The sequence below is a fragment of the Entelurus aequoreus genome, linkage group LG11 (assembly GCF_033978785.1).
Source record: "Entelurus aequoreus isolate RoL-2023_Sb linkage group LG11, RoL_Eaeq_v1.1, whole genome shotgun sequence".
Classification (NCBI taxonomy): domain Eukaryota; kingdom Metazoa; phylum Chordata; class Actinopteri; order Syngnathiformes; family Syngnathidae; genus Entelurus; species Entelurus aequoreus.
In genome coordinates, this window is record NC_084741.1 from 34,243,029 (window position 1) to 34,268,816 (window position 25,788).

Genomic DNA, 25,788 nt, shown 5'->3' on the forward strand with positions numbered 1-25,788 from the left:
CAGCTTACTGAACACCAACAGGAGATTATATTCCGGCGCCGGCATGCCAAATTGTCCAGGCTTATGTAGGCAGCTTCTTCATTACAGGCAGGTGTGCCAATTGCCAGTAATTGATTGCAGCTGGCGGAAGCTGCAGGGCGGAGACGCGCACAGCGCGTCCCTGGATGTGCGCCGTGGCCGTGGGCGTGTCCCGAGGTGCTTGCAGTGCGCAAGGATGAGGGCGCATTCCGATGCGCCCAGGCCGTGACAGTATCCCCCTCCTTATGGACAGCTCCCAGATGTCCTATAGCTGGAACCAACAGAAACACGGAAACAAAAGTCAAGGGAGGGCGGAGGGGCGAATTGGAGGTGGGTCGCCGGCCCAAGTGTCCCCGAATCCACCGGGGACGAGTCTGGTGGCGGCGGCGAGAAGAACGCCGCTGAGGCGGACGACCAAGGAACGGCCACCCTCTTGGCAGTCGGGAAGGCGGACGCAAGTGGTGCCATGATGCGTCTCGCCGGAGACGAGGAGGTGACATCAGAGGCAAAGAGGATGACGTCATCGGCAGCGTGGAAGCGACAGACATCGGCGACGAGGAAGCGGCAGATGTCATCGGTGACATGGAAGCGGCAGACGTCATCGGCGGGGCAGTCGAGGAAGACGTCATCTGCAATGCAGGCATGGATGCAGCAGGCGTTGTCGGCGCCGGAGACGAGGACGGCTGAGGATCAGGCCGAGGTACTGAGGTCGACGCTGCAGGCCGAGGGGCAGAGGTCGAGGCCAGCCTGGAAGCTGGCGGAGACGCAGGAGTCAGCCTGGAAGCTGGTGCTAGCTCAGAGGCTAGTTCGGGGACAGGTGCTAGCTCGGAGGCTAGTTCGGGGACAGGTGCTAGCTCGGACGCTAGCTCGGGGTCAGGTGCTAGCTCGGACGCTAGCTCGGGGTCAGGTGCTAGCTCGGACGCTAGCTCGGGGTCAGGTGCTAGCTCGGAAGCTAGCTCGGGGTCAGGTGCTAGCTCGGACGCTAGCTTGGGGTCAGGTGCTAGCTCGGACGCTAGCTCGGGGTCAGGTGCCAGTTCGGACGCTAGCTCGGGGACAGGTGCTAGCTCGGACGCTAGCTCAGGGACGAGTGCTAACTCGGATGCTAGCCAGGGGACTGGTGGCTGCGGCTGGGAAAAGCAGAAAACAGGTGGTATTTCTCTGGCAGGGGGTAGAATGTCTGGGTGCAGCTGTGCTACCACATCAGCACAGCCACCAGTGCTAAAATGAAAGAGTGATGGTATTGGTCTGGTAGGGGGTAGCCTGGCTGGATGCAGCACCACATCAGCACAGCCACCAGTACTAACCCCCCCCCCCTGAACGCGGATGCTAGACGCTTCCAGCTGACTGAGGAACAGTCACTAAGGGTGGGAGGTGGGTGGCCAGGCGGCGGGTAAATTCCTCCATCCCCATATTGGAGTTAAACAGTCCCTTGAAGGAGTGTTGAGGAGGGCTAGAAAAATTGTCCTGGGTGGAGGTAAAAGAAAAAGACATCCTGAGAGGGGCAGCAAGAAAAAAAAAAAATGGAGAGAAAGAAAAGAAAAAAAAGTCACTGGGGGAGGGGCTAAAGTCACTGGGGGAGGGGCTAAGGAACTGTGCCGTCAGGTCCCTAATCAATTGGCCGGAATATACTGTTATGTATCACTAAGGGGAGGTGACGGCTCAGACACCAGGGGACAGTACATACAAAGATGTATTATATATAAATTATATATATAATAATAAGACAATAATAATATTAACCAAAAGGAAATGGAGTGTGACAAAATCCAAGAGTGTGTATGGTGTAAGACTATGTGTAGTATTTATCTGGAACGTTTTACCGTAAATGTTGGAGGTGCGTGTTGGGAGGAGCGGTGCTGTCAAACAAGGGGCAAGGCAGGCAGGGATGTCCAAGGGCGGAAGCGTGGTCGAGAGGCAGGAGCGAGTCGTCGTAGTCCGGGGGCGAGCGAGGAGTCGAGAACCAGGAAGCGCGGGGGAAGCAGGGAAGATCCGGGAGCACAAGACGCACAGCTTGACTCGGGGATGTACACAGGGAACTGTGGGGATGAGGGAGGACACGACAATCAACGCAGAGAGGTCAGATAGAGCATCAAACGAGAGTTGCGTCAAGCATCAGATCATAGCTTACTGAACACCAACAGGAGATTATATTCCGGCGCCGGCATGCCAAATTGTCCAGGCTTATGTAGGCAGCTTCTTCATTACAGGCAGGTGTGCCAATTGCCAGTAATTGATTGCAGCTGGCGGAAGCTGCAGGGCGGAGACGCGCACAGCGCGTCCCTGGATGTGCGCCGTGGCCGTGGGCGTGTCCCGAGGTGCTTGCAGTGCGCAAGGATGAGGGCGCATTCCAATGCGCCCAGGCCGTGACAGAACGCCTCCCAAAAATGCTCCTGTACGGTGAACTGCACCATGGAAAGCGCTCACGCGGCGGACAGCGGAAACGCTTTAAGGACACCCTAAAGGCCAGTCTCAAGGGCTGTGGTCTGGACCCAGAGACATGGGAAGCCCATGCCCAACACCGTTCAAACTGGCGCTCTGCAGTCTGGCATGGTGTAGCAGACTTCGAGGAAAAACGCATCCATGAAGCCCAACAGAAGCGACAGCTCCGCAAGACCAGAGACAGTTCCTCCCTCTCTGCCAGCCACCCCCCAGCCATAACCTGTCCTCACTGCAGCCGGTCATTCCGCGCAAGGATTGGCCTCATCAGCCATCTTCGCACACACAAATCAACGTGAAGTCACCTGGTCATCTTCGAAAACGAAGGACGAACATGTCAATAAAATTATTACAAAACGGGTTACAAAGGCTCCTAATTTGGCTGCAAGCGTATGCGGTAACATATTGCGTCATTTCTGGTTGTATATTTTTCTTAAATTTATTATTAATCCATACTTGCCAACCATCGCGATTTTACCGGGAGACTCCTGAATTTCAGTGCCCCTCCCGAAAATCTCCCGGGGCAATCATTCTCCCGAATTACTCCCGATTTTCACCCAGACAACAATATTAAGGGCGTGCCGTGATGGCACTGCCTTTAGCGTCCTCTTTTTCACAATACAAACAGCGTGCCGGCCTAATCACATGTTGTATGCGGCTTCTGCAGACACACGTAAGTGACTGCAAGACATACTTGATCAACAACCATACAGGTCACACTGAGGGTGTCCGTATAAACAACTAACACTGTTACAAATATGCGCCACACTGTGAACCCACACCAAACAAGAATGACAAACACATTTCGGGAGAACATCCGCACCGTAACACAACATAAACACAACAGAACAAATACCCAGAATCCCTTGCAGCCCCAACTCTTCCGGGCTACAATATAAACCCCATATAACCAAACTACGCCCCCCCACCCCCCAATCTCCCGAATTCGGTGGTCTCAAGGTTGGCAAGTATGTATTAATCTTCTTGTTAATTTACTGTTAATCCCATTCTACCGCTTGTTCCTTTTTCGGGGTCACGGTGGGTGCTGGAGCCTATCTCAGCTGCATTCGGGCGGAAGGCGGGGTACACCCTGGACAAGTCTAATATCCATCCATCCATCCATCCATTTTCTACCGCTTGTCCCTTTTGGAGTCGCGGCGGGTGCTGGAGCCTATCTCAGCTGCATTCGGGCGGAAGGCGGTGTACACCTTGGACAAGTCTAATATAATAATTTCAAATACTTTTATTTTTCAACAATACGCCCACCCCACTTTACAGGGCCAACACAGATAGACAGAAAACATTCACACTCACATTCACTAGGGCCAATTTAGTGTTGCCAATCAACCTATCCCCAGGTGCATGTCTTTGGAGGTGGGAGGAAGCCGGAGTACCCATGCAGTCACGGTGAGAACATGCAAACTCCACACAGGAAGATCCCGAGCCCAGGATCGAACCCAGGACCTTCGTATTATGAGGCACCGTGCTGCCCTTTACTGTTAATATCTGGTTAATTTTTGTTATAACATACTTCTATCTACGTTTCTGTTCAAATGTAATACACAAGTATTCTTCTGTTGTTTGATACTTTACATTAGTTTTAGGGGATACTACAACATTTGGGTATTGATCCAATAACAAGTAGTTACAGGGGCAGTATAGATGATACTAATGCTCATTGAATGATTAGATTATAAATCACAATTATAATCGGACAAAAACACAGGATGGTGATGTAACAATATCAATTAGATATTAAAATTATTTTCTACCATTAGCTCTGATTTGACCAAAGATTTGTAATATTAAATACAAATATTGGTCTCATCATTGTAGTATCAACCATATACAACTATTATACTTGGTATCATTACTGTCGTTATTTGTGTTGTTCCACCCACCTTGTGTGTACATTCAAGAGCTCCACCTTAACAGTTAGCATCGCTTATTGTATACTCCTTCGGTGTGTAGTGACACATGTTTAGCTATCCCTCGTCCTCCAGTGATAATGTTACTTGTAAAAACCATAGGATTGCTAACCGTTAACTGCTCGCTCGCTGGTGAAGGCCCATTTGTTCGCTTGTCGCTGTCAAATTTGGGGCTCACAGTTAGACTGTGTCATCAACATTATCACGATATAACGATAGTATTAAAAGCTCTATTATAGGCCAAATTTATATCACACAACCGTAACTGAGAGCAGGGTGCTGTATGTACAAAATAACATCGATTATAGAAAATTACCATCCAATATTTGTTATTTTACACAAATCGTTTAATACAATTTTAATGATGGACTGCCAGGAATGTTCATGTTTACACTTTTATGTAAATATTTGCAGCTGAATAACCCTAACAGTATTGGATAAAAAATACTTTTTGCACTGAATGTCATGTCTACATCTTGCACTTTAAGTCTGTTGATTTGTTTTTCACTGTTTGTAAAAAAAAAAGAAGAAAAAAAGTAAAATCATCTCTTTCTCAGTATATGTTCCTTTTCTTTCAACTGAATTTACTATAACAGGGTTAAAAAATGAGTTAAAATCAAGTTCTGGACTCAATGTCAATCTCAATAAGCAATAATCATTTGACTATTCGACTAATCGAAAAAAATAATCATTGACTAGTCAGCTATTAAAATAAGCATTTATTGCAGCCTTAATACGCACACCCTACTTTTTGCAGGATTTAGTTTTCAACAAAAATGTTCCCCAAAATTTGCCCTGATTTTTGTATACCATGGCATTTGTGTATCATTATATTGGTGACAGTTTTGTGGGTTAATTGAGTATGGCTGCACAGTAACCCACCATGGGACCAATGAAAGTTGCCAGTACTTTGATAAGGAACACGATTGAATTTGAGTAAAAAACAAAGTACTAAAAGTGGCAGTTGGTGTGGCTCTCTTTTCAGAGAGTCATCATTAAAGGTAGAAGTGATGTTAATGTCATTTATTTGTGTTAATAATTGTGTTTGCCTGGAACGGATTAATTGCATTTACATTATTTATTCTGCATCTTTGATATTTTAGCTAAACAATGCACCCAAAATATGTAATACAGAATTGGGTACAGAATTCTGTACTTTTTTTAGGTGCCGACTAAATTCCGTCGGTACTACCGGGTAATGATTTACGTAAAATCAAACAGTGCCATATTTCGATCCCTTTGTAGCTTGTGACATCAGGTCTGGTTGCAGATTAAACTTCAGCACAAACACTTGGCGAGGAAACAAGTATTCAAGCGGCACTCAGCCAAGCTGCAGATAATGTAATTTTCAATGCCAACAAAGCAAGTATGCTTGATAATAATGCTCGAACGTACAGTAAGGCTCTTAACTTTTCCAAAATGCATTAGCTTGATGCTAATTTACATTGGATTTGCTATATACATATTTTACATAATTTTACATGGCAATTTCAACACCTTGTTTACCTAATTTGGTAATGAAAACAACAGTTAAGATGCTGTCTGATTTTAAAGATGCATGTTACAATTAAGCAGCAAGTTTGTAATAAGTGCAATAATTACTATACTACACACTTTGTAGGGCACAACAAAAGAAAAGACTGGGACATTTTAACTTAAAGGTGCCATATGTAATAATGTGGCCAGAAATGGTACTGCAATCACAGCCAAAATTCTGTAGTCTTCTCCCACTCTCCATGACTGAGGTTGCCAGATACGCAGCCAAATCCGAATCCTACTCCAAGGAACTTCCAATGGCAATTGACGAGTCCTACGCTGCAGGTTTCTCTTGTTTATGCTTCTTGCAAGATGGTTTACTAAGTAATACTAAGCCACATTTTACTGATGTCGATTAGCCGAATGTATTTGTAAAGTTACACAGCAATATTTTCGTCGGGAGTCGGGACAGATTGTTGGCATTACCCTGCTAAAATGTCTAGTTTGAACGCACAGACCACCATCGAAATAATTATATATAATAATGTATTATATATTGCATAGGCCTACTTTGATGGCGAGCCAAGGCCAACAGTAAAATCACAGCCACATTTCGTTCAGCATAACGCCATGTTGCATCCAACCTGACGCACTGCATTCTCTTCCATGTACGCACTTCACCATCTTTCAGTGCAGAGTGCAATTCTATGAGCCAACCCACGTTATACAAAAACCATGTTACGCATAAATCATATAGCCTATTACCATGTCAATGCACAAAGTAGAACATCATTATATGTAATGCATGATATTGTGCCTGATGCACATACAGTACCAGAAACCGCAATTAGCCGTACTAATGTTGGAACGCATTTTCTCAGCAAAACAGCATACGGAGAACAAAATAGGCACTGACACTACCCATTTCCACATTGGTTTTATTTGTCGAAAATATATTTTGCCCTGTCAGTTGGATGACACATCGACATACAGGCTAACGGGCATATATTTCCCCCGTTAGCCCATATGTCGATGTGTCATTGACCGGGCTAGCATGCTAACTAAGAATTACACTAGAAGCTGAGCATCACACAAAGCATTCGTTGCTCGAACATACTAGATTTGTTAGACAAGATCATAGACTGTATTGGACAATATAGTTTACATACGAAATGTCCATTTCCATTTATTACAAGTATAAAGAAAACGTAAATGCCTTACTTACCTATCAAGGAGGAAATTAGCAAGTTTGGCGTCAGATGAAAAAAACCTTCTCTGCCTTAATCGTCTCCATCTTTCAAAGGCATCCCGATACAAATCCTCGTTTTGTTCCTGGCTTTGTCATGAATGAGTTGAGAATCGTAACAACGCCTTTTAGATTGACTAAGGTCTGATATGTTTAGTAACTTTACCAGTGGCAGTTTCTCGATGAAGAGGGTGGTGCGTAACTGGAAACCTGGATGTGACACACTCACGGACATTCTAAGTGGTCAAACGGTGGAGAGCGGGGAAATGAAAACAATAACTAGATTTCGGGCCTGTAAATCTAATTTTGAAATGAGCATATCCCGGCTGAATTACCGTAATCAGTTATAAAGGTATTCGAAAATAACATAATTTATTAATGCCTTTTGACATATCAGGGCTATTTAATGATGACTTGACATGGAATTATTACATATGGCACCTTTAATGGCAAAGACTACTTCCTAACTAGGCAAAATACTGTACTGTACACTACTGCCATCTCATGTCTTGGAATTGCAATTACATGCAAAGTCTACTATATAGCACTTGCAAATGACACTCAAAATTGTAAGGAATCAAGATATAACAACTGGACAGCACATTTATCATAATCAGCTTATTTTTAAATGTTACATGAAAAATAGATCTTATAATGAAACAATTAACATTTTATAGCACACGCAAAAGTACCGAAAATCTGTACTGTTTATTTGATTCACGGGTACTGGGAATTGGTACCATATTGGCTCAAAGGTGAAAGGTACCTTTTCCTAGGTACTAATCACTATTATGTCATGTATCATAGCAAACCACAAACATAATTGCATTTTTAAGCTAATACTATACTATTGTATGAGAGTGTTACTAAAAAAAACTGAGCTCAGCATATTTTACGTGAAACAGACTCTTGTTGTAGATTGTGCAGGTATGCCTAATATTGTGTCTTGTGTGTGTGTGTTTGTGTGTGTTTGTGTGTGTGTGTGTGTGTGTGTGTGTGTGTGTGTGTGTGTGTGTGTGTGTGTGTGTGTGTGTGTGTGTGTGTGTGTGTGTGTGTGTGTGTGTGTGTGTGTGTGTGTGTGTGTGTGTGTGTGTGTGTGTGTGTGTGCCTTTCCATGCCAATTAAGCAGCCTGCTCTTGTTTCCTTAGGGCAAAAGTACAGTCACATGGTAGAGGAATGCATTTGTATCAGAGCAAGAGAGATTGTTTTGTGCCTTAAATATTTAGAATTTTGCTCCAATGAGGCAAAAATGGGCATATTTGGGGGTAAAAAAAAAAAGCCACATGCATCCCAAACACGCCTCACAGGAGAGTCACGTTTCCTGAGGTGCTGCTGCCCTGTGGTAGTGATGGTCGCTCACTGCTCGCCAAGGTAAAACCACATATTTCACAAAGCATTAGCTCCGAGGACAGTGGCTTATATTTTCTATTTGACCGCTACTTGCATGCTGGCTTTAAGAGGAAACTTGGTCTGTCATTACTTCTGTGTGCTCTCAGCATAATTATCAGAGGTTACACTCGTTGCACCACCGCCAGGGATAGAGTGCTTGTCACAAGAGTATGATTATTTTCAAGCAGGGCTTTTTTTGGCAGCCAGACTCAACATTTGAATAATCTCCTCCACGAGGCAAAATGAATCCTGTTTGTGGCCCAAATCGACGCCGTCTGTTCTGGCTGCAAAGGAAATGCTTTTTGGCTGCCGCCTGTGCTCACTCTACCTTGCTGTCATGTTGTGAGAGCATACAAAGTGATGCATGTTATCTAGGTGAACAATACAGTGTGATACAAATTCATGTTTTGATCAAATGAATATCTACAGTAGGCTGCAACTACTGCATACAGTACGCCTAATAGGATACACTATGGGATGGCGTAAAGAAAGTATGACCAAATATTTATTGAATTTAATAGCGATAGAGTAGCGAAAGGACGAAAAAAGTGCTCAGGGAGTTAAGAGTGTGTAAAATATTTGTGTACTTTTTTTTGCTAAAATCTTTCAATAAACCTCAGTGTTAAATAAAAATAGCAAACATGTCATGTTTTTTATCCATCCATCCATTTTCTACCGCTTGTCCCTGTCGGGGTCACGGGTGGACTGGAGCCTATCCCAGCTGCATTAACCCTATGAATTTAATTGCACAATATAGATTATATACAATATAAAAATGATATAAATGTAGCTAACAATGGAGCTTTTAATACTATCAGTATATTGTGATAATGCATGTTGATGACACATTCTAGCTATGTCCTGCAAATTTAACAGCGACAAGCAAACAAACTCATCCTCAAATGCAATGTAGAGTCTTTGCTGGCGGCTAACGTCCCTCAACAGTGCAAAGCCACTTTTTACAGTATTCAGTATCCCTCGCCTCCATGACGGCAATAAACTATGTTTCTTACAAATATCATCCCTGGAGGACAAGGACTAGCTAAACATGCTACACTACACACCAAAGGAGGGTACGCTAAGCGAAAGCCTGAATGAATGTAGTAAACAGTGATGGGCGGATCAATACAAATTTTGACAGTTATTATACCAAGTATAGTAATAGTATATGGTCAATACTACAATGATTAGATCAATATTTTTTACTAGCAAATAATCTTTTGTTGTTTTTGTTACTGATTACAAGCGCAGGAAATACTGTTAGTCTCTGGAGACAGGATAGCTTGAAGGGCAAAAACCATAGGATTTAAATCAGAGCATATTTTAGGAAATAATTTTAAAAAAAGTAATTGATATTGTTACACCTCCATCCTGTGTTTTTGTTAGAATATAATTATGCTAAAAAATGGTATCACTTAACTATCTTGAAGATTTTAAGTATCAGTATCAGCATTGGTATGCCCAATACTGCCCGTGTAACTACTTGGTATGGGATCGGTACCTACGTTTGTAGTATCGCCCAAAACTGTTGTGAAGTATCCAAACAACAGAAGAATAAGTGTTTATTACATTTCAACAGAAGTGTAGATAGAACCATGTTAGAACAGAAAATAACCAGATATGACAAGTCATACCAAGTCATACCAAAGACTATAAAAATGGGACCCATTACCTTCCTGCTTGGCACTCAGCATCAAGGGTTGGAATTGGGGGTTAAATCGCCAAAAATGATTCCCGGGCGCAGCCACCGCTGCTGCTCAGTGCTCCCCTCACCTCCCAGGGAGTGATCAAAGGTGATAGGTCAAATGCAGAGAATAATTTCGCCACACCTAGTGTGTGTGTGACAATCATTGGTACTTTAACTTTAACTTTTAAATTAACAAGGATATTAATAATAGTTTTGAGAAAATAATACAACCTGAAATGATCCAATAAGTTACTGCATACGTCAGATGCCAAATTAGGAGCCCTTGTAACTCGTTTTGAAATTATTCTATCATCATTTATGTACAAAATAATATATTGTGATATATATTGTTATATATCACTATACTGTATATATATATATATATATTTATATATATATATATATATATATATATATATATATATATATATATATATATATATATATATATATATATATATATATATATATATATATATATATATATAAAATCACCATATACATTTTAGACCAAGTTGCCCATCCCTACATTTTTTCATTTTGAAATATTTGCTTAAAACTAGTTATCATCGATACAGTAAATGTTAAAAGGCTAGGGTACTATGGTAAAGACCGTAAGTACAGTATGTTAAACATTTTAATTAAAATGATAGTCAATGGGGACTGTTTTGTGCCTATGATGCTACACTTACACTGCTATGTTTGGAATTGGACACTACAACCAATATAACAATGCATCAGAATTACAAACTCCTAAACCAGTGAAGTTGGCACTTTGTGTAAATCGTAAATAAAAACATAATACAATGATTTGCAAATCTTTTTCGACCTATGTTCAATTGAATGGACTGCAAAGACAAGATACTTAACGTTCGAACTGGAAAACTTTATTTTTGTCAAATATTAGCTCATTTGGAATTTGATGCCTGCAACATGTTTCAAAAAAGCTGGCACAAATGGCAAAAAAGACTGAGAAAGTTGAGGAATGCTCATCAAACCCCTATTTGGAACATCCCACAGGTGAACAGGCTAATTGGGAACAGGTGGGTGCCATGATTGGGTACCAAACCAGCTTCCATGAAATGCTCAGTCATTCACAAACAAGGATGGGGCGAAGGTCACCACTTTGTGAACAAATGCGTGAGCAAATTGTCGAACAGTTTAAGAACCACATTTTTCAACGAGCTATTGCAAGGAATTTAGGGATTTCCCCATCCACGGTCTGTAATATCATCAAAATGTTCAGAGAATCTGGAGAAATCACTGCACATAAGCGATGATATTACGGACCTTGGATCCCTCAGGCGGTACTGTATCAAAAAAGCGCCATCAGTGTGTAAAGGATATCACCACATGGGCTCAGGAACACTTCAGAAAACCACTGTCAGTAACTACAGTTTGTCGCTACATCTGTTCGTGCAAGTTAATACTTTACTATGCAAAGAAAAAGCCATTTATCAACAACACCCAGAAACGCTGCCGGATTCACTGGGCCCGAGCTCATCTAAGATTGACTGATGCAAAGTGGAAAAGTGTTCTGTGGTCTGACGAGTCCACATTTCAAATTGATTTTGGAAACTGTGGACGTCGTGTCCTCCGGACCAAGAGAAAAAGAACCATCCGGATTGTTATAGGCGCAAAGTTATAAAAACAGCATCTTTGATGGTATGGGGGTATATTAGTGCCCAAGGCATGGGTAACTTACACATCTGTGAAGGCACCATTAATGCTGAAAGGTACATACAGGGTTTGGAGCAACATATGTTGCCATCCAAGCAACGTTATCAAAGACCCCCCTGCTTATTTCAGCAAGACAATGTCAAGCCACGTGTTACAACAGCGTGGCTTCATAGTAAAAGAGTGTGGGTACTAGACTGGCCTGCCTGTAGTCCGGACCTGTCTCCCATTGAAAATGTGTGGCGCAATATGAAGCCTAAAATACCACAAAGGAGATCCCGGACTGTTGAACAACTTAAGCTGTACATCAAGCAACAATGGGAAAGAATTCCACCTGACAAGCTTCAAAAATTGGTCTCCTCAGTTCCCAAACATTGACTGAGTGTTGTTGAACTAAAAGGCCATGAAACACATGGCCTTTCCACATTCATTTTTGACTTATGCATTGATCTGGTCACTGACCGTATAGCGGTAACGGTAAAAAAGCTTGTACAGTCAAAATAAATTGCATGATTAATCTAAGTGTGTACATATTTAATGGGACAATTTTTTGTGATTAATCACATGGGTTAACTAGTTAATTTTGACGTTAGGGGACGGTGTGGCGCGGTTGGGAGAGTGGCAGCAACCTGAGGGTTCCTGGTTCGATCCCCATCTTCTACCAAGCTAGTCACGTCCATTGTGTCTTTGAGCAAGACACTTCACCCTTGCTCCTGATGAGTCGTAGTTAGGGCCTTGCATGGCAGCTCCCGCCATCAGTGTGTGAATGTGTGTATGAATGGGTGAATGTGGAAATAGTGTCAAAGCGCTTTGAGTACCTTGAAGGTAGAAAAGTATAACCCATTTACCATTTGACAGTCCTAGTTTTTATACATTCAACTCCCTAAATATATTTCGTCCTTTAGCTATTTTCCTGGGCTTAAAAAAAAAATTCCCAGCGTATTATTGAAAATAAAAAGTATTTGAAATGATGATATTAGAATTAAACATGAAAAAACCCTTCAGATTAACACAACCAAAGTTATGGCCAGAAATAGAGCAAAAAAGTTACCTCAAAAGACAAAAAAGCCCCTGCTATACCCTGAGAGTTAAAGAGAGAATGACATCTGAGGTTCTCCATTCCATACCACTCTGCACTTGTTTCTGCAAAATACTCCTCTCAAAGTCTTTCCGCTACTTACGTTTCTTCTCCTTTCCAGCGTGAAATGTGTAAAGCTGGATTAGAGGAATTAGATTTGATTTAGCTACATGTTTCACAGTATCTAAATATGGGCGTCACAATGAAGCACCTTGTACACTTGCTAGTCTGCATCAAGGCAAGCAGTGCATCACTTGTTTTGGACCGGGGTTATCGTGCACAGATGGTCTCCCTACTGCTCACACACACAGACACGCACACACACACACACATATACACGCACACACACACACACACACACACACACACACACACACACACACACACACACACACACACACACACACACACACACAGACAGGGCAGTAACAATACCCTTGTTTTTTCCGTCCTTGGCTTGTGAGTTAATCCTGTCCTGCTTGGTAAAGGTCACATGACCTATGACACAGCTTACATATCACAAATCAGAAAAATGAACAACATTACTGAACACGGTTTATATAACAAACATAATGAATCCATTTTAAATGTTAATGTCCAAGAATGCTAAGGTTTTTGTCACATGTCAGCGTTAAGTGTCTCGTTAATGCGGCAATAATGAATTTATGCCATGCAGCTATTGAGTAAAGTCCAAAGCCAAGGAAAGATATGTACCGTATATATATTTACACATATATATATATATATATATATATATATATATATATATATATATATATATATATATATATATATATATATATATATATATATATATATATATATATATATATATATATATATATATATGTATTTATAGTGAGTTTTGAGTCTTGAGTTACCAATAATTTCTACAACTCTTTTTTTTTTTTTTTGATAGAGTGATTGGAGCACATACTTGTTTGTCACAAAAAACATTCATGAAGTTTGGTTCTTTTATGAATTTATTATGGGTCTACTGAAAATGTGACCAAATCTGCTGTGTCAAAAGTATACATACAGCAATGTTAATATTTGGTTACTTGTCCCTTGGCAAGTTTCACTGCAATAAGGCGCTTTTGGTAGCCATCTTAATTTTCCTGAGGGAACTCTCCTGAAGGAATCAATAAAGTACTATCTATCTATCCACAAGCTTCTGGCCAGCTTCGGGTTGACTCTTTGACCACTCCTCTTGACAAAATTGGTGCAGTTCAGCTAAATGTGTTGGTTTTCTGACATGGACTTGTTTTTTCGGCATTGTCCACGTGTTCTCAATGGGGTTTAAGTCAGGACTTTGGGAAGGCCATTCTAAAACCTTAATTCTATCCTGATTTAGCCATTCCTTTATCACTTTCGACGTGTTTTTGCGGTCATTGTCCTGTTGGAACACCCAACTGTGCCCAAGATCCAACCTCCGGGCTGATGATTTTAGGTTGTCCTGAAGAATTTGTAGGTAATCCTCCTCTTTTATTGTCCCATTTACTCTCTGTAAAGCACCAATTCCATTGGCAGCAAAACAGGCCCAGAGCATAATACTACCACCACCATGCTTGACGGTAGGTTTGGTGTTCCTGGGATTAAAGGCCTCACCTTTTCTCCTCCAAACATATTGCTGGGTATTGTGGCCAAAAAGCTAAATTTTTGTGTCATCTGACCACAGGACTTTCCTCCAGAAGGTCTTATCTTTGTCCATGTGATCAGCAGCAAACTTTAGATGAGCCCTATGGTGTCGCTTCTGGAGAAAGGGCTTCCTTCTTGCATCGTAGCCTCTCAGTCCACGGCGATGCAAAACACGCTTGACTGTGGACACTGACACCTGTGTTCCAGCAGCTTCCAATTCATTGCATAACTGTTTTTTGGTGGTTCTCGGTTGACTCTTGATCATCCTGACCAATTTTCTCTCAGCAGCAGGTGATAGCTTGCGTTTTCTTCCTGATCGTGGCAGGGACAAAACTGTGCCATGCACTTTATACTTACGAACAGTTGTCTGCACAGTTGCTCTTGGGACCTTAAACTGCTTTGAAATGGCTCCAAATGACTTTCCTGACTTGTTCAAGTCAACAATTCGTTTTTTCAGATCTGTACTGATTTCCTTTGACTTTCCCATTGTCGCGTTTGTAACCGTGTCTAATGACTGCATCACATGAGCCCTATTTAAATGGGCTCAGAGAAGTCAACAGGTGTCGTCAATCATGATCACTTACATGAAGTTAAGAGGCCATGCCATGAAGCTGATTTGATTTGATTGTAACTTTTCTACATCACCAAAATTGATCATGTATACTTTTTACCCAGCAGATTTGGTCACATTTTCAGTAGACCTATAATAAATTCACAAAAGAACCACACTTCATAAATGTTTTTTGTGACAAATAAGTACAGTATGTGCTCCAATCACTCTATCACAAAAAAATAAGAGTTGTAGAAATTATTGGAAACTCAAGACAGCCATGACATTATGTTCTTCACAACTTTTGACCACAACTGTATATGCTGTCAAACAATACTTTTTTTTAAATCCGATGAATCCTATCATAATCAATTACATATTATGACTCATTTGCATATTTTTAATTAATTTGACCTTGACCCCAATATTTGGACACAAATGCAATTTTATTGTCAGAATGTCATCTAGGAACAACCCACGTGTCATACTCTTTTGGCTGTTTTGGACTCGGGTTATTTAATATGCTTTATAAGTTCCTGTCCAATGCTCTTAATTTGTAGTTTCACTTCCCCTGTCTGCCACTGAGTGCTGTCTCCCACAACTGTCCTTGATTGGCAACGTGGTTGCCAATCAGGCTTCTTTATATAGCTTCCCTCTCTGTCAGTGTCGGATCATTCTCTACGTTCCTATGCACTAAATTTGTCTGATTTTTCAAATAGTTTTTTGTATTTTCACACCTACTTGTGATGTCTAAGAGTCTATGTACACTCTCTAATGTAACTATTATTATACCTGCTTCATTCTGTTTAATCTCATTCGTATTTCGTTCATGAGTCCGAATGAATACATTTTACATTTCCTTAGCTACCTTCTCAAATAAAACTCTTTCTTTTTTCTACCATCGATACACTTCAAACTGTTTTGTTCTTTTAATTTGTTAGGCAAATAAAGAGTATCCTCTTCATGAAAAATGTTGCCTATGTTTTTATTGAATGGTATCTGCTTCCTGGTTGTATCCCGTGCATTGAGACTGGCACATGCGCAATACGAATGGTCCTCTTCGGCCGCACACACCAATTCGAGAGATCTGGTTTCAAATCGCATAATCCAGGTGTGTTAGTCCAACTTTTCAAAAGCCGAACACGATCAGATTAAGATGTTTCCATGGGCTGTAGTAGGCTTATTTAGAGCCAAACTATTTGGGAAATCTGAATAATTTAGGGCAGGACACATACTGATTGTCTCCTGTACATGGTTAGTTTGTTGTTATGTTATTGTCCTATAAAGAAGTCTCGTGTCATGTGCACTTCCTTGTTGCAGTTTACATATTCTTTTACTTGCATTCCATGTGCCGTCTGGGTTCACGCCCCATTTGCGGTTAAGGTAAAGGAGCATGTAAGGTCAAAATAAATTATTTGATTAATTTCTATTCATACAAAATTAATGTGGTATTTTTTTGTGATTAATCACGAGTTAACCTTTTTTTTTAACATATATACAGTACTCTGAATGTAACGATTAACGATATTAATGATAGACCGGTGATTTAAAATGATAAGTAATACAATTTTAATGAAAATGATTGTAAAACTGTGATTGATAACAGAGATTTAAAAAAACCATTCATGTTATCTGAATAAGATATGCGTTATGCGCGACCAAGTCAGCTGTGGTATTCGCGTACAAGACAGTCCCATTATAATGTGTTTTTGAGTGAGGGCTGACACGCCAAATCTAAAATATATATATATTTTAAAAGCCAAATCTTTCCAGGGTGGTCCAATTATATTTGTCGCGGCCCACCACAATAAAGGGATGTATGGGAAATGCTGCTTAGGTGTCGTCTGGTCTCATGATCTCAACATGTGAACAGCATGATTTAGAAGATGTTTAACTACCAATTTTAATTATCGTTCCATTCATGGATGAGCAATAAGCAGTGAAACATTAAAAAGCTAAACATTCAAATGTTTAGAGAAAGTGAGATTAAGTTCACCTGTAAAGGTTATAATGCTTATTAAATTTCACCCAAAAGCCAACTAAAACTAACTTTATAGTAGTGTTTGTATAATCAAAACTAACCTGGCCTCTCACCCACAGTCAGTTGTGATAGGTTCCAGCTCACCAGGACAAGTAGTATAAGATGAATAGCAATTAAGGAATTGTTAATTTCCACATAATCGTTCAAGAAAAAAAATCCAATATTGAGTTTATTCATGTATGATTGTCATCATCTCACATGACATTTTAAATTGTATTATTAAGTTCCATCCATCCATCCATTTTCTACCGCTTATTCCCTTCTTAGTTATGTATTATTTCCTGTCAAACGCTCTTAATTTTGTTTTCCACCCCCTGCGCTTCTCTTGTCTAATTGCTGGCTCCCTCACCTGTCCCTGATTGCCAATCAGGGACGTGCTGCATAGCTTTTCTGTGCACTTCCCTGCTGCACTGTATCTGTTTTGTTCCCCTTCATAAAAGGGGTTTTACTTGCACTTCACCTCCCGTCTCTATATCCTAGGGTCCAGACCAACAACAGCCAACACCACAAAGAATGTAACAATGATTCCACTTTGGATTTTGTTTTGTTGCGTCAAACAGTACGATATTACTGTTGCTCTCCCCGTCTGCCTTCTCTTGTAACGCTGCAGAGGATGAAACATTCTAAATCTTTAGTTCCAATAAAAACACAACCATGAAGGGCACATCCTCACACCAATTTCACTGTAAAAAAAACCAAAAGAAAAGTAGTTTTTTTGATGACCAATGTCGTTTTTGTTTTGTTTTTACTAAAAAAAAAAAAGGGTTTATAAGTAACAATAAAATGCTGTTGTCATCAATGTTTTGTCATGCAGCATATCATTCTTAATGTCATCATCAAGGTCCTCATTAGAATAACTTCAGCAGTGCTCGCAGCGTGGCTATTACGTTACATTGTATACCCATATTGATTTCATATGGTAGAGCACTAAAATGAGGTGTTTAAAAGGTGATCAAATGCATGTCATGTAGTATTCATTCATCACATATAGGGTTGGGTATCGTTTGAATTCGAACGATTCCGATTCCGATTCTTTGTTTCGATTCCGATTCCTGACGATTCTCGATTCCGATTCTTCTTGTACCATGCCGGGATCAATGTGTTTGACAGGTAGTCCCTGGAAGGTGGTATGTATTTTGGGTTGAGAGGTTTCACCATATCCCTGCAAACATAAACAAACATGTAATGTTGCTGTTACTGTTTAGCCCAGTATCAATTAGCTTAGCTCTAACGTTATTGCTTAACTAACCTAAATGTTGGAGATTCCACCTCTGAAAAGGGATGCAGTCTTTTGACTATGTGTGCAGTGACCTTTCTGTGGCACTCTTCCGTCTGTGGCACCGACATCTTCCCCATTGCCGCTACGGTGAACGGAGTACGCTGAGCACATCGCGGAGCCTGGCTAGCAGGTTGTAAATTATCTATGAAAAAATATGCAGGCTAAATTGTTAGCTGCCTCGACGTTGGCGCAAAACACATTATTTATTGCATATATATTGTTTTACTTACCGGATTCGGACTGCAATGCAGTCACCGAGGTGCCAGGCTGGGCGTCGAAGCCAGAGGAAGAGGCACAGGAGGACGGTCGGCGCAGCGCGTCGAAGACGGGTCACGCATTTATTTGTACTCGGAGGTGCTTCATCATGTTCGACGTGCACCCTCCTAAGTACGAAACAGTCCTGTCGCACGTGTTACATTTCGCCGATATTTCATTTTTTTTAGTAAAATAAAGCCACACTTCGACCGCCGACGCCCGCTATCCATGCTTGACTGACTCGCTCGGCTACATAGGCTCGGCTATGCTAACACTTCCGGCGGTGGGCGCTTCTTCGTTAGTGTTTAGCGGCTTCTTCTTCCGGTCGGCGGACTTATTCTTTTTTTCCGGTCGGCGGACTGGGTATCGAAACTAGGAATCGAAATTTAAACTTTTGAACGATCCCGGGAGAATCGGAAAGTTAGTCCCGGTTCCAATCGATACTCGATACCCAACCCTAATCACATATGCTCTTTGTCACTTGGGCTGACATTATTATATTTTATTGAGTGCCTTTAACTCCAGAGGAGTTCTGTATCTGAGACTTTTTTGAGGGTGGAAAAAAAGGCCTCCAGCTATGTCATCTTGCATTCTCCCACATCATCAGGCACTCACTCTGAAAATCCGTTTGATGTTTTGCAGATATTTGCATCATGTGTGTGTGTTGACTTGCATAAATATGAGCCGTGTGTTCCCTTGTTGGAGAATCGGAGGATGGTGGGTTAGCAGGACTCCATTAAAAAAGAGAGAATTTGGCAAGCAACCAGATAAAAGCAGATTCTTTGAACCAGCCGCAGTGGAGTAAATCTTTCTGGCTGCTAGTGAAATGAAATGCCCGGCGTCAAAAGGCACGGTGGTGGAACAATATCCTGATTGATATGTACAGTAGTTGTGTCAGTCTCTTCTTCAGTCTGGTGAAAATAATTCCTTTTGCAATGTTTTCCACAGAAGTGCAATCTATCTGTGGTGGGCTGGGCTAAATTATGTTATTGTCTAATTTGCGTAGTTAGACACATGCGCACTATTTCTATAGTGGGAGAGACAAAGTGAGCAAAATTCATGAAAAGCCTATGTTTAGAAATACAACTTTCTTATGTCGCTTCTTTCTGTGGTTGGTGGGCAACAACCTGCTGCTCGTTGAGAGGAGCAATGCATGCTTTCATGTTAGGTGTCTCTAAAAATCTCCACGAAAACCAGAAAAAGTGTTTGTTTTTTTGAACGACAATTTAGAAGGATTTAAATATTTGCTAAATATATAGACAAAGTTGCTAGTTTTGCAACACTTCTAGGTATTCTTATACTCTGGCAGATCAGGTGCGCGTGAGGCGAAGCAGAGTTATGATGCCATCTACTGTATGACATTGTAAGGCGTTTATTAACGAGGACAAATGGATAGCAAAATCTATTTGTGGCTGTCCAAATGTATCATAAATAGATGCATGTGAAACACAGATTAAGTGATGCGTATGTTTTCGACCTTATTTTTCATCTTTTGATGCGGTTATAACAATAATAGTAAGTATAATGTCATAAGCTCGCATGACAGTTTGGAATCTAGTATTTGTTTCCTGAGTTTCTGCATTATTTACTGTCCAGTGCTCTTATTTTTGTTCTCCATTTCCTGTTTGCCTCTGCTACTTGTCTGAGCGCTGGCTCCCTCACCTGTCCATGATTGGGAATCAGAACACACCTGAGGCGGTATAGCTCGGTTGGTAGAGTGGCCGTGCCATCAACTTGAGGGTTCCAGGTTCGATCCCCGCTTCTGCCATCCTAGTCACTGCCGTTGTGTCCTTTGGCAAGATACTTTACCCACCTGCTCTCATTGCCACCCACACTGGTTTAAAACATTTTATTTTTTTAAATAAAAATAAAAATATGTAACTTAGATATTGGGTTTCACAATGTAAAGCGCTTTGAGTCACTAGGGAAAAGCGCTATATAAATATAATTCACTTCACAATTCACTTCACTTCCCTGGTTGCCAATCAGGATGCCTTTTATTGGGCTGGATCATTTGTGCTTTGGCTGCAGCTGCAGGTCTTTGTTTTTTTGTGTTACCTGTGTTTCCTGTGATAAAAATGGCTTTTTCATTCACCTGCCTGCCATCTCTGCCTCCCAGACTTACACCAAATATAATATTGGTCCCCTTTTTTTAGGAGGGGAGCGTTGTCCCAGATATTTTAGCTCTACCAGCGTTGGAGGGAGAGAACCGGGCATTATCTAAAATGTTCACCCGTCGCTCATGCTTTTGTCCACCATGGTTGCAGCACTGTGACGAGTATCGAAACTGAAAGTTAACTTGACGGTTGTAGAAAGCACACTCATTTTCCTCCACGCTCCCTCAGGCTAGTACTTGGAATGGAATGGAATTGATTTATTTAGAATGGGGACAATGCACAAAAACCTAATCTTGTAAAACAAGAGGCGATGCCTTCAGCCAGGTCGAGCAACATTTGCTAATGTCCACCTGTAGTCCCTGGGCAGGTAAGACTCAGATGGATATCATTTTGGAGTGTTGGAAAAAAGTCATATGATCTGAAATATTTTTTTTAAATAGAGTAAACTAACAAGGGCAGGAAACCTGAGCGCCAAATCATGAAATACACAATACAAATAAATGAACATCACTTACTCTCTGCTCTTTACATCACACATTCAAACACAAGCACACACATAGACAACAGTCTAACTATCTTCTTCCCTATGCTCACCCTCATCTAATAACCACAGTAATGCACAGAGTAATAACCAGACACATTTACATACACACTCACATGTAACTTAACAATGTGTGCAAGCTTTCTTACTAAGTAACCAGCTCTTTGTTACGCACATAGGAATTTGTACATAAGATAAATTCTGTGGGAAGGACTTCATGACACTCTTTAGAGAAAATAATGTGTGTGAGAGTGCATGGATTACGAAACAAGGGGAGCTCATTTTTTCCAGCAGAACGAAAACTAATTCTAAGGCGTTCTACATTCTGCTTAAAGGTTTAAATATTCCCGGTAATCATCTCAGGGCTTACTCGCTGCGCATATACTGCATGTCATACATCAGCATTCAAGAGGAACTTTTGTAACCTGTTTTGAAAAGGTTTTGTAGTTTTTATACCAAATAATATACAGTATTGCGAGAATCGGTTTGATTTGAGAATCGATTCTGAATGAAATCGTCACCCCAACAATTGGAATCAAATCTAATCGTGAGTGGTTGTAAGAGTCCCATCCCTATTATTGTAGTATTTCAGCCTAACTACTGCAGCTCTGAGCGGAAGAAAAAAAAAGCCTCTAAAAAGCAATGCACTGGAGAAAAACTTGGTGCATTGAGAAATGATAAACCTTAATATGATGCGTGAGTCACTTTTAACATTTTGCTGTAACTCAGTAACATCATCAAACAAGTGCTTACTGGTTGGCACTGTGTTAATCCCCTCAAGCACTCGGGTGTGTTTCATTTGTTTACCACGGCCGTAAGGGTGTGGAGCGCCAAGGAATGCAATGCCTCTAGACTGATATGATCGATGACACACGTTGTGAACTGTAATATTACTCTAACTGCTCTATTGTTTTGTTAACAAGGGCTTGCTAAACCATAATAAAGGGCAATCATTTCTGTACATTGCTGCCTATTAAATGCAAAGTTTCTGCTTTTCCCACAGCCTGAGAGTACTTACTAGCATATTACTGGTTTAATAGTTAATAACGTTTGACAAACAGTACAGGAATGTGCCCCTAAATCAGGGCTATCCAAACTTTTTTCTCCGAGAGCCACGTACTGAACTAAAAACAATCCAAGGATGCAAGGCCATTTGGACAATGTTGTAACATTTCGTAAACAGTTTATTTAAATACATAGATTATCTCAATGGGTTTGTTTTGCCTGTCGGCAGCATGTCACCTTTATGTCAACATAAATGATTAGTGTTTAATGGGCTTTATGCTGCCGATTCAATACCAATACTGATCACATGCATGAACAGTACATTTTTCAGCTTGTGTATAGTGACTGCTATTTACAGTCCAGCAATATCAAAACTAGTTCCTTGTTATTATTTATTACACAATTGTTTGAGCAAAACAAAGTCAGCAGTACACAATAAGTCAACAAAAGTACAAACTACTGTTTACTACTCATTTAAATCTTTTGGTTTTGGCCCTTAAAGTCAGAGGAATTATTCCCTGAGTTTCTAAAAATTAACAAAAACAACAAAAATATTGACCTAATGAATCTAGCACAGATCATATACTGATACTTCCCTTTGTATCGACATCACCAATTTATGACTGGATCTGCCCTCCTCTTACGTGTCGTGTACTGACTGTGACGATGCTGACACACCAACACTTGTTGTATTATCCTTTCTATAACTTTTACTAATCTACTTGTTCATTTACTGTTAATATCTGCCCACTTTCCTCTGTAACTTGTTTCCATCTACACTTCTTAAACTTTCATAAACACTTATTTTTTGGTGTTGTTTCAAGCTAGGTTAGCTTAGCTATTAGCATGCCTGCTCCTGGCTTTTTCTCGGTGTGTAACATGCTTGGCCCGGTCCACCAGTGTTAAGGCTACTTGATAATGATACTAAAAAATGTTTTTTATTTAATGGAGGGGTTTATTATTAATTTAGGGAAGCGGCTCCACACTGTGTATGGAGATACTGTAGCAGCTAGCCACTTGTCAGGCTAAAGTGTTAAAAGTAAACACAGTGTCCGCTAGAGGGGATCAATGTTTGTGAGCGTCAATAAAAGGCATTTATCATCAATGGCAATCATGTACATTTTCCACAGAAATTGACTGCAACTGATCAGTGGCCAATTGCTCGGCCCATCCCTATTATCAATAATAACTGTAAACCTTTTCTCATTACATTACGCCCTTTTGTTCTTTTTTTCCCCAAATTTTTACTGTTTCATTCAATTGTTAAATTTCATTTTGAAAAACCAGTGTCGAGCAACAAACGCCACACTTTCGACACCCCTGCCCTGACTTTATCATTCCCTGGGATTAGCAGCATATGTTTGTACAAGCTTGCTGATGTTAAACATGGCCAACAGACGTGTGTATTGATTGTCCTTGAGGCAGCAATACTGATTAGGAGTGTGTTGTTTACACTGTTGACAGCAGCACTGTGACCCGCTCCATGTTTTGTTTTCACAGACCCCGAAGATTACCAACCGCCCATATGGAAGTCCTACTGTGAGTATACTGACTGTAAATAACACAGTCACATTCTCTTGCCATATGTACACATTTGCAGTCAGTAGGCATGAATTGGTAGACCTAACAGATGTATTACATCATTTTAATAATATTAGTATTGGATTTAATTTAATTTTGCAGGTATTATTAAAGGTCCTATTTGCAACTTGCGCACAGTTAAAATGTTTAATTTAAAAAAATAACAAGACCACCTGCAAGCTTATGTTACATTAGTGGTCTAACAGAAAGTGATATATATATATATATATATATATATATATATATATATATATATATATATATATATATATATATATATATATATATATATATATATATATATATATATATATATATATATATATATATATATATACATTGAGTTTGAGAGATTATATTTTTCACAATTACTAAAATTGTATAATTTTTCATTCAACTGTACATTTTAATGATTTAAAGCCTACCATATAGCGCGGGGTCACTGTAGTTGCTAGTAGAAGTAGTTAACAAATTGAGTAAGGCTGCAGCTAACCATTATTTTTCTATCGATTAATCTATAGATTATTATTTTTTCGATTAATCGGTTAATCTATAGATTATTTTTTCGATTAATCTATAGATTATTTTTCCTTTTACCGATTATTTTTTTAATTTAAAATGAAGATGAAAAAATAAATGTAGGCCCGTTTTTTCAAAAGGCATGGCTTTTATTTACAAAAAAAAAGAAGTATGGCCACTCAACATTGACAACAACATGACAAAATATTCTGTAACAATGTAAACATTTAAAACTTTTAACATTTAACAAAATTAAAAGTAGCTTATTTGCTTTTTAATGTGCAAATATAAAAGTAAACATCAAGTGCAAATCTTAATATTCTGCAACAGTATAAGCATTTCAAAAGTAAAAGTATTGCTTATTTTGCTTTAAAATGTGCAAAAATAAAGATAAACATCCCATACAAAAAAGTGCAAAACGAAATATTCTGTAACAACAGTGTAAACATTTCAACAAAAGTGAAAGTATTGCTTATTTGCTAAAATGTGCAAAAATAAAGATAAACATCCAATACAAAAAAGTGCCAATCTAAATATTCTGGAGCACTGTAAACATTAAGTATTGCTTTTAAAATGTGCAAAATAAACATCCAGTCCAACACAGTACACAATAACCAATTCTACTCATTCCAGTGAGTGACTAACAGTTGTAATGAAGAAAGGTTAGCATGTCTACATGCTCTGGTTCTTTTCTTGTTTACAATATTCCCAGCAGCTGAAAATAGGCGCTCAGAAGGGGTCGATGTGGCTGGAACTGAGAGGTAATTAGCCTTCACCTCAAGCCAGGACTGCGAGTGAGCTGAGCTGCAGTTTAAGTTTCTAGAAGGTCAACGGGCTCATAGTGATGTTACTAGTAGTTGACTGGGAGGTGTTTATTATCATTTGGGGATGATGCTCACCTGCTAAAAACCTATCTGCTCCAAGCTGAAGCGCTGACTACATGCGCTCTGAATACGCACTGCTGATTGGCTGATAATTCTTTGTGTGTACCAATCAGATGGTTGTGTGGGTGGGACAATGCTGCGTGCTGAGACAGAGGCAGAAGGAGCAAAGCAGCTTGTTAAGACTTTAGCTTTAGCTTAGAAACTCGTTCGGTACACCCCCGTACCGAACCGAAAACCCCGTACCGCAACGGTTCAATACAAAACACGTACCGTTACACCCCTAGCAGATACAAATGACACATTCATGTTTTTGTGTAATGATGACAACGTATGCTCAAATTGACTAGTTGATGGTTGATGGTTTTCTTTTCAAATGTTCATTCATAGCCGTTGTGGTGCTATGATAGGCCATTTCCGCTCGACACAGCGTGCATACAACAACA

The 25,788-nt window shown here is 40.3% G+C and overlaps 1 protein-coding gene across 2 annotated transcripts in view; it reads left to right on the top strand.

The window, feature by feature from the left end:
• Positions 1–25,788, top strand: part of LOC133660030 (beta-chimaerin-like) — a 71,458-nt gene that overhangs the window by 9,219 nt on the left and 36,451 nt on the right. For both annotated transcript variants that reach the window (XM_062063060.1, XM_062063059.1), the window contains one exon: positions 23,862–23,900. In XM_062063060.1, coding sequence (XP_061919044.1) covers positions 23,862–23,900 — 39 coding nt within the window. The remainder of the gene's footprint in view (positions 1–23,861; positions 23,901–25,788) is intronic.